The sequence below is a fragment of the Ipomoea nil genome, unplaced genomic scaffold (assembly GCF_001879475.1).
Source record: "Ipomoea nil cultivar Tokyo-kokei standard unplaced genomic scaffold, Asagao_1.1 scaffold2580, whole genome shotgun sequence".
NCBI classification, from domain to species: Eukaryota; Viridiplantae; Streptophyta; class Magnoliopsida; order Solanales; family Convolvulaceae; genus Ipomoea; species Ipomoea nil.
Genome location: NW_017619008.1, coordinates 690,288 through 700,907, shown reverse-complemented (window position 1 = coordinate 700,907; position 10,620 = coordinate 690,288). Strand labels below are relative to the sequence as shown.

The window sequence follows — 10,620 nt, the reverse complement described above, 5'->3', positions numbered from 1 at the left end:
GTGTCCTAAACCATCATGGAATCCTCACAAATTTACTTCTTTAGTCCAACCCACTCTTCAATTCTCTGTTTACAGGCATCTAAATATCCAAAACTGGAAAGATACACAGAGAGGTTCGGAGGGTCAGGCAATTGAGATGCCTTTTTCCATGTTTTTTTCTTTTTTCATTTTTCTGTATACTCAAACATTCATTTGCAAAATTTCTATTTTGAGATTTGTTACACTTGCATTGATTTTGAAGGATGAAGATGGTGGTTTATTTGTGGATTTGGTGTTTGAGTTTGAAACAGTGGCAATGATCAGAAAATGAAAAGCATTCAAGCAAAGATTTACATGTATTTTGAATTAGTAGAGCACATAGTACTGTGGACAAGAGTGTACAACTACAATCAATCAATCTCAAGGCTGTATACCATGCAATAATACCACCACCTGCAAAGCTCTTAATCTTAACTAAGGGAGTAAATTCTAATTCAGCAACTCAACAAGAATCGGATCAAAAGACCCTGTTAAGATAGATTGATTGATTGATTTCTTGAGCTTGTGGAAATTTTCTACCTGTTGCTGTTAATAAGTTTTAATTCAGAATTACCCATTCATCAATTATTTGCGGGAATAAGGTGGCAGCAAAATGATTTCTAATCCAAATGTCTTGGTACATTTTCAAATCCAAATGTAGCAGCATGTACTATATCACTTATCATCCTTCAATCTCTTTTCCCCTTCTAATCCCGCTTTCCTTCCCTAGAAAACAAACTGGAAAAGATATGTCCATCACTTGTCATTGTTTTGTTCCTTTCTTTTATTTATAGTTTATGAATTCTTCCAGAATTAAATACTCCATACCAGTGTATACTACGAAAACACTATATGCAAAATTGAGTACTGGAACAGGTGTAATAAACTCATAGGTATTGAGGGCGATAAAGAATGAGCGTAAGAAAATCCAAGTGCAGTGAGAGTGTACCTAAATCACTTTTCTGTCTCTCTTTTCAAGGGTCCAATAGGGATTACACAGCCTGGCTCGTGGTTGTTATCACTAAGCCCGTCGATTCCTGGTTCCTGAGACGTAATTAACCATAGAATAGATCAATTAACATTATTACACAGTAAAGGTGACAGAACTTTTCATTTGATAAACTACCTGGTTAGCAGAAGCTTGACCATGCATTCTATGAGGTCTAGTATTGAGATCAATCAGTTTATTCTCCATTTTGCTACCAACATCAGCATTTTTGTCTAGCATAGCAACAGCACCGTCCCTGTTAGTTGGTTTGTTCTCTTTCATCATGAGCTTAAATGGGTGATTTGGCTCCCGCCTTGGTTCAGCTTTTTCGGTAGGTTGTAGTCCTGGCTCATCTAATTGGCCAGATTTATCCCCAGGAAACTACACACAAAGAAAAAGGATGATTATATGGCATATGCAAGATTGAAGTGGGATTTTGTTTTAGAACCAAACCACAAACCTCAATTCTCTGTCTTATAAGGAGATATCTTCCATGTGTTCTTTTACCTCCAACATGAACCATCATATCACATTGCAAACATAGTGAACTTCCATCTATCTCACAGTAAAAGAAAGCTACACACACACACACACAAAAAGGTCCAATAGTGAAATATATATTTTTCCATATTTATGCTGCCAAACAAGGATACAGAAAAATGAAGAGGGATAAACCTGCATACCGGGTGCATTTTCGCATATATCACAACGTTGGACTTTGCTGGGGTCAGCAAGCCCAACTCGTACGTGTCTACTGGCAAGCTTGTTACACATATGGACCTGCAAGACTCGGCTAATATAAGGCCAAGAGGTTTCAGTAAAAAACAATATTGTATAGTAACCAGTGCAGCCGTCTAGGTTGGATACAAAGACACATGGAATTCAATAATCCCAAAATGAATATAGGAAGCCAAGTCAGGATAGGATCTTAAGTTTCACATAATGGACTGTGAGGCTAAGCCAAGTGACAACCACAAAAGCACTCAGTTCATTCCATCCCCAGACTACTTGGAATATGTAATTGGATACAACAAGAGTGGAGGGTATTGTATCATCATCATTGCCATAAAACACAAGTTGAAAAAGCATTCTTTCTTCTTCTTTGGGTTGGATTGGATTTGCTCAGCAAGCAGGCCCTCTTGTAGTTTCAAATTTCAATCCCCACTAAATAATTCATTCCCAAACGACCCAAAGCCCCAGCAAGAAGAATCGCAATCAGTTAGCTTAACATACACAATAAAACAAACAAGAAGAAGGCATACAGATCCACTGAGTGCTACCTAATCAAAACCAAATTCAAATTCCAAATTTTCTTCGACACACAATTACACACAAGCTCCTGAAAACCACACGCAAAGCAAAACAAAACAAAAAATTGTAGACAAAAAAAAAAAAAAAAAAAAAAAAAAAAAAGCACTAACTTTTTCATCGCAAGCACGGCAAAGAGCAGCCTCGTCGGCGGCGCAGAAGAGTATGGCGGCAGCGCTCTCACAAGCATCACACAACGTTCTCATTCTCTCTCGCAGTTTAATTTTGTTTATTTATTTATTCACCCTCTCTCTGACCCTTCCTCAGCTCTCATCTTCTTCCACGATTCCACCCAGACCGCGCCATCATTCGCCGTCGTCCGTCACAAAAATAGCATCCGATTCAAAACAGCCGCCCTCACAAAGAAACAGGAAGTGGGTGAATCTGTATGTATGTGATTGTGGGCTAAAGGTTGACAGGTCGAACAGTGAGAAGAAAAAATTGTTGGATTGGCTGGTTGGTTGGTTGGTTGGTTTAGTGTAGATGGAGATGGAGGAGAAAAAAGAAAAGTAAAAACTAAAAAGAGTGAAGAAAGAAGAGATGTTTGTTTACTCGCGCCGCGGATGTGTGTGCACCAGACGACCTCTGACAAGTGTCTAAATTCGGTCAACCAGCTCTATTCCAGATTTCCAGTCCACCCCCTCATTTTTAGTTTTACTCACCAAAACCAGATAATTCTTTTCTCTTCTTTTCTTTTCTTTTCTTTTCTTTTTTAAATCAAAATATAGTTATGCATTCAATTTCAGCCACATCATCTATACACAGTTACACACTATACTTCTTTCTTATTTACAAACAAAATTCTTTATTAACATTTAACTCTTCACAAAGTTCCTCAATTCACTAATCAATAACAATTAAAAAAAAAAAAAAAAAAAAACCCCGGAGGATGTAATTGAGTGAAAGGGACTCATCCAACCTTAACCAAACGTCAAGGATTCGATCTTTGACTTTGAGAATAGAGAGAATTAATCATTACGTCTTACAGAAATAATAATCTTTCTAAGATGAGGTGAACGTTATATTATAATTTTTAGTAGAAAATATAATATTTTTCTTCTTAAAATAGGAATAAAATTTTACCTAAATAATCCATGACGTATTCAGGATTGATTGACCTAAACTTTAAACTAACTTGTATGTCATTCAAGAATTAGGTAGATGTATCATGTAACACAAACTGTTAGATATACAATAATCTAACTATACTGAACTATAGTATACGAGAAACCTAACCTCGTATGATAGCGGAAGCGTAGCCGTGTTGATCTCCAGCCATAGTTGATGTTCCTGTTGTGTTGCCTCTTAACGGTAGACCGTTAGCCATGTTTTGCCTCAGACCTGACTCAGAACCCTAGATGGTGTATTGGTGTCTACTGAGCGGTCTGAGTACCGTAACTGAATGTGCTGTCTAATCCATAATCCTGTATCCCATCAATCCAGGTTATATTAGGCACAGAGTTTGGTTGACTAACAACTACTAGTTATTAAGTCCAACCAGACCACTTAATAAGCCTAGTCAACTTGCACCACTTAATTAAGGCCCTAATATATAATATATAATATATATTATTAGGGAAAATCTTACATTCTCCCACTTGGTGCAAGTACTAGCACAACCTTCACCAAAGAACAAAATACACGAATCATAGTGACATGTCCTCTATTTAATCAGAGTAGTGTCCATTATGGTCACATGTATTTTAATTCTCCAACTTAGGTCCTTAATGAACAAACCCTACGTTTATTCTCGGTACCTTAAGGGATGTTTCTCAAAATACATTATGTGCACAACTGAAGGAGAAAACGCATCCAAATTGTACAAAAGAGTACACTGTATGATCTCTAAAACTTTATAAGCATGCCTTAAGTAGAGATCTCTTAATGTTAGCATAATGCTAACTATATTCCATGACTTCTTTATAAGTTAACTTTAAGTACTATCTCTAACGGCTAAGAGCTTGGAGCTAACACGTCTGTTACTCCCACTCATCAAAAATAGCCAAAAGATAGTCAAGTCACAGAAGCATTCCAATAACTTAGACAATAAACCAAAGGTCTAAGTCCATAAATTTGGAATCTTAAACATACACCATAACTTCCCAAATAACTTCAATGTTCACTTTAAATGAACTGAACATAATGAGTCTTACTTATATGTCTCACAAAATTGTTTTGAGCCTTACAAACTAAAATGGCCCAAGATCAATTTTGAAGAAACTAAAGACTCTATTAATCACAGAAGAATTGATTAAATGACAGTGCACCACAAGTTAAATGTTTTTGTTCTAATAAATTCCTTAATATTGTTACAACATTTTCATAAATATGTTGTACAACCAAATGTTCAATAATTTGAACTTATGAATTTATATGAACAAATACAAGATTAATACTTGTGGAATCTTATGGACTTATTGTGTAACATACAATCCAATTTGAAACGTATGAAGCCAATTAAATCCATAAGCTTTAGTGGAGCATCTTAATGATCTTTTTCTAAATGATCACTCCCACTAATTAAAATATTCTTCAGCGAAATTAATAAAATGAACTCAATAATATACATACTCATAATTGATTTATTGACCAACTAACAAATGAAGACATAATTCCCCACCATTAGTTGGACATACTAAATAATCAATTTTTGGTTCCAATTAAAGTCCAACTAAATAATGAAGATATATTTCCCCACCATAGTTGGACATACTAAAATAAACAAAATACATCTTTCAAAACCAAGATAGAATTTGGCTCAAAAGATACATTTTATCATTATTGGAATCCAAGAGGTATGTCAAATCACGTAACTTACTACAGTTAGTCCGAAGAACCGAGCAAGATTCGTGGATTAATTAATAGAAGTGACTAAATTTTGGGAAGTGACTGAATACATGTTTGCCAATGCAAACCATGAAGCTTAGAATTATAATTGAACTGAATTTATAACTCTAAGAAATTGTGATAAAATTATTATCTAATGGGTTGAAGGATTTATTGACATAAAACTTGCCTGTGGGCTAAAGTTTTAATTCTATTAAATCCAATTAAGAAACCCTTATGATAATATTTTTCACAATTACTAAAGAGCCAGAAGAATCTAGTGACATAAAACTTGCCTGTGGGCTAAAGTTTTACTCAATTAGATCCAACTGAAAAATTTATTTATGATGAAACCATTATCAAATGAGTTGAAGAATCAAATGACACAAAACTTGCCTGTAGGCTAAAGTTTTAGTCAATAAGATTCATTACTACCATTATGATAAAAAACTTAAGAGATCATGTTCCTTTTCTTAATCCCTGTGGGCAAATTAAGAAATATGATCTAAAGTTTACATCATAAAATTTAAACTTCATGATAGAATTGAAAATTATTTACAAATAACCATATAGTAAATAAATAAATTATTTCTATCATCACTGATAAAACTACTAAACTACATTCCGATACATAATTGCCTGTGGGCTAAATTATGACCGTAGTCCAGTATTTCATCCTGATTAATTATACAAATATAACAAAATTGCCTGTGGGCTAAATTCCATCATATTACATACAATTAGTCACAAACGATATGTCCAAAACTTTATGTGATTAAAATAAACCGCTTAATATATAATTTTAACAGATTAAGGATGTTGTGGCTACTCCAAAACCAAATTAAAATTATAAGATCACTAGACAATTATCAATTCCTTGCCTAAACTTTATGTGATTGAAACTTAACAATCTTATGTAGCTGAATATGCTGTAGCATTTCCTTAATTAACCAAGATTGAAAACTTAAGAGACTTCAGTAAATTAAAGATGCTTTGGCTATTCTTTAATGATCCGAAATCAAATCACATTGGCAAGGAATACTTAAAATTTTGATAAACAGATTATACCAAATTGTGATGGGAAAATCTAAATATACTCCAAGGAAAGGCGGTTAGAGACTAAGTCTCACTGAAAACCAATTCCTTAGATAGAGTATCAATTTAAGGAGACTAGTGGCACAAGATGTTCTTAAGTCATGGCCATTAAAACTAGTATGTCTCCCTGATTCATATATACTTAATGTATAACTGTTTGGGGGTATGAACCTAAAACTGTAGGGTATACACCAAAAACTGTATGGTTCACCTATGATTAAAGCTTAAATGGTGAACTAAATTAGCGGACTAAACGTGCTTAAATTCAGGCACTACCGCGACTAAAGTTTATGCATAAGTCCAACTTAAATAGGAACTAATATAATTCCATCTTAAAATTATGCATTGCTAAAGGCATAATAAAATTGCATAATTTAAAACATAATATTATGCTTAGGACAAATATGCATAAAATTAAACATTAAACTCATATATTCCAAATAAATTGCATAACTTAAAGCAATTTACAATATGAGATTTTAAAGTATAAACTTAATATCCAAACACCGATGAGTCCAAACCAAAAGAGACCCAACATTTTGAATAATAATGTACTGGATACATACTTTAAAATTTTAAACTGTAAGCCCATGATAAAATGTTTTAATGCATAAAGATCAAATTCATGAGATATAACTGAATTTACAATTTCAAACAATATCAAACCAAAAGGATATGCTAGCATTTGTAAATTAAAATCTCATAAACCCTAATTACATAATTAAACTTAATATTATGTACTTAATGTGATCGAATGCATAAAACAATCTAAAGAGTATGAACCAACTAACGAATATGAATTTAAACAAAATATTCATTTATTCATACTTAACCAAATATGGACAATCATAATTCAAAAAACTAAATGAATTATGAAATTAATGGCAATAGTCAATTGCCTAGCAAACATGTTTTTCCAAAATTACTAAATTGATTCAAAATCACTCTCCATAACTCAGTTAATAATATTATTATTATTAATGGCAAAGTTGCAAATAACAAAAATAGCAATAAATAGCCATAATAATATTATCACATTAAGTAGGAGACTAAATACGAAAAAACAATGGTTAAAACCGCTAACATTTATAAACGTTTTCGGATAAAATTTTAAAAACTTGATAAAATTTGAAGTCCGAAAAATATTAATGTCCAGAAAATTATTTTCTGAACTGGAGTATTGTCACATAAATTTATTTGGAAACAGTTCAAGGTGCATAACTGAATACCATAACAATATTAATGTCATCATTAATTAATTATTAATAGCAATAAGTAACATTATAATCACTATTAACATTAATAATAATGACAAATCAAAGTATGGTAATGCATATTTTAATGTTTCCATTTTCCTAAAGATAAAATATGCGACTAGTCCAAATTAGCGGTTAACCGTAACGGTAGCACTAATTATCAATAACAAGCATAAAAGATAATTAATGACTAACCTTAATGATGCAAATTGCATCTCTCCATTGCGCTAACAACGATGATGATCCGAAGAAAAACTTCAGAATTCTCCCATCTTCACTGTCGGTGTCAACAAACTCGAAGCAGCGTCCAATGGTAAGTTCAAAAATTGATTGGTAGGACTTAATTACCAACATTAATAGCCATGTAAAATGAAGTGGTAATCATGCCAATGTACCAAATATAGCAGATTACCATGAAATAATAATTATTATGAAAGGTAATAAAATAAGATTAGTCCCTAAACTTAATAACAGTAATTAATAATGCCGAATTTTAACTTAATAAATGGCAAAACTGTAATTAAGGGATGCCAAATACTAATCTCAATTTACCACATAATAATTAATCATGACTATTAGGGAGACTGAAGTTAAGGTAATAACTAAATTACCAATTTTACAGACAATATACCAACTATATTGCTTTTGCCATAAAATTAAAGACTTAATATTATTATTAAGGCCCTGAAAAACTATTTTAATCAACTTAAACAATAGTTATAGTTCTTAATGGCCAAAATAACAATTAAATCCTTAAATCCTTAATGTCTCTAAACAGGCCGAGACAATAATTATAGCACTTAATCCAAGCAATGGCCCAAATGAATTATAACATGGATGGAAACTGGTCTAGTACTGAAGTAGACCCAAAACTTAATATTATTACCAACGATGAATACCAAAATATGGTAGTTAGTAATAATTAAAACTCAATAAACATGTTATAAGGAGCTATAATTATTATTAAAATATCAATCAAAATGGTGGGATCCATACTTTAGTGACCGAGGATAGGTCCTGAATAGCTTGTTCAAAATAGGTTCTAAAGTCCATGAGACACATAAAACTAAAATGTGCTCAAAATTAAGGAGAAACCAAACAAGCTACCTTAATAGGCCATAATGCCTAAAATTGGCCTAAGGATCTAAAATTGAATGATATTTAATAATGACTTTATGAGTTAATAATATGCTAAATCCAACCTTAATGCATGCTTTTCTAAATGCATAATTAATCAATAAAATGATTATAAATATACAAGCATGCTTGGATTTGTAAATTAATATATTATTAACCCACATGCCCTAAATAAATTGCAATACTTTAGGCAATTTAATATGCACATTAACATTAAATTAAAATTCAAACAGCAAATAAAAGCTTAATATTTGCTCAAATTGAATAATAATTTAATAATGAATTCAATGTCAAAATAAGAGGAAACTAAAAGCCATTATCCAAAAATAAACAATTACCATATATTTACCATTTGCCAAAATAATATACATTATTAAATTAGGTAATATAAATATGATAATAATAAACTAAATAATTACCATTTACCAAATTAATATGTAATTATTAATAAGACAAATATTTATATGGTAAATAAATATAAATGATAATTGTAATTACCTTAATCACACAAACATATCTTAATGTTGCGTGTATTACCATTCCTCCTTTTTTTTTGTTTAACTGTAACCATCCATTCGCCAAAAAAATCTCCAATAATTTTCCGTGAATCCCAAACAAAATCACAACAAATAATTCCAAAAACCAAAAGGAATTAAAATTGTGCTTAATGCCAAAAATTAATTTTTGGCAGAATCAAGTGTAATTAATTCACCCAACACATACACAGTAAATTGCTTAATTATATCTTCACTAAATAGATATATATGTTGTATGTATATTTCAAAGAATTAATATACAAGACATGAATATGAAAACTGAATATTGTTTTAGGCAAAACAATCAACCAGGCAAAGATTATAAATGGCTCTGAAACCAAATGTTAGATATACAATAATCTAACTATACTGAACTATAGTATACGAGAAACCTAACCTCGTATGATAGCGGAAGCGTAGCCGTGTTGATCTCCAGCCATAGTTGATGTTCCTGTTGTGTTGCCTCTTAACGGTAGACCGTTAGCCATGTTTTGCCTCAGACCTGACTCAGAACCCTAGATGGTGTATTGGTGTCTACTGAGCGGTCTGAGTACCGTAACTGAATGTGCTGTCTAATCCATAATCCTGTATCCCATCAATCTAGGTTATATTAGGCACAGAGTTTGGTTGACTAACAACTACTAGTTATTAAGTCCAACCAGACCACTTAATAAGCCTAGTCAACTTGCACCACTTAATTAAGGCCCTAATATATAATATATAATATATATTATTAGGGAAAATCTTACACAAACCACATATATTTTATGAGATGTGAATGAGAAACTTAATCCGATTTTTCTCTATTTAAAATTTGTTTTATTTTCAAAAAGAGAACATTAATAACGAAATCGCGCAACTTTTATAATACTTGTGAGTTGAATAATATTTTATATTAGGTGGAATTATATAATTTAAAAGAAAAAAATTTTATTTTATCAAACATAAAATTCTATCAAAATATAGTTGGGAAAAATCTCTCCCTCTACCATCTTTATTTTACATTCTCTTTCCCACGAAGTTAAATTTTAACCCCAAAAGTCTTTCACATCCAATCCCGACAAAATATTTGAGAGGATATATATCATAATAACTTAGTGGTTTAAGTGTTGCCAAATTCCGTATATTGGTCGCTTCTTTAAAATATTGTCTATTAAATCTATGAGCTAAATCCCTTTATTTTACATTCTCAAGTTGACAACAAAATTTTTTTGGCCCCTCATATTAGTAATTTGGAATGAAATTAAATTGAGGAAACGATATCAATAGTTAGTAGGAGAGTATTTGAATTCAAGGAACTCCAAAATTCAAATCATTGTATTTTTATACGGAAGAATTAAAAGCATCACTTTACTATAAATTTGGAATCGAAAATCGTAGAGTAAAAAACTGAGACTAAATTTACAATGTTTCATAATTAAAAGAGCTTAGCTTTTTTGTTTTTGTTTTTTTTTTT

General features: G+C 31.7%; 1 protein-coding gene across 2 annotated transcripts; it reads right to left on the bottom strand.

Moving 5' to 3' along the window:
• Nucleotides 1-302: 302 nt before the first annotated feature.
• On the bottom strand, nt 303-2,840 carry LOC109154001 (B-box zinc finger protein 19-like). 2 transcript variants are annotated; one of them, XM_019301886.1, is made up of 6 exons: nt 2,428-2,840; nt 1,690-1,786; nt 1,467-1,582; nt 1,145-1,387; nt 968-1,062; nt 303-756 (listed from the first exon to the last, which is right to left on the bottom strand). In XM_019301886.1, the coding sequence occupies exons 1-5, from the start codon at nt 2,518-2,520 to the stop codon at nt 973-975; spliced, it is 639 nt and encodes a 212-aa protein (XP_019157431.1). In that variant the 5' UTR covers nt 2,521-2,840; the 3' UTR covers nt 303-756; nt 968-972. The 2 variants fall into 2 exon arrangements, with proteins under 2 accessions (XP_019157431.1, XP_019157432.1); XM_019301887.1 differs by having other exon boundaries at nt 1,690-1,799; nt 2,428-2,511.
• Between the last annotated feature and the right edge of the window lie 7,780 nt (nt 2,841-10,620).

What these genes read in the sequence shown, in the direction of transcription:
- LOC109154001 (XM_019301886.1), bottom strand. Translation starts at nt 2,520, where the DNA reads ATGAGAACGTTGTGTGATGCTTGTGAGAGCGCTGCCGCCATACTCTTC. An exon ending in TTATAAGACAGAGAATTGAG is followed by an intron (nt 1,388 to 1,466) that starts GTTTGTGGTTTG and finishes CTTTGTGTGTAG; the next exon opens with TTTCCTGGGGATAAATCTGG. An exon ending in GTCAAGCTTCTGCTAACCAG is followed by an intron (nt 1,063 to 1,144) that starts GTAGTTTATCAA and finishes ATTACGTCTCAG; the next exon opens with GAACCAGGAATCGACGGGCT.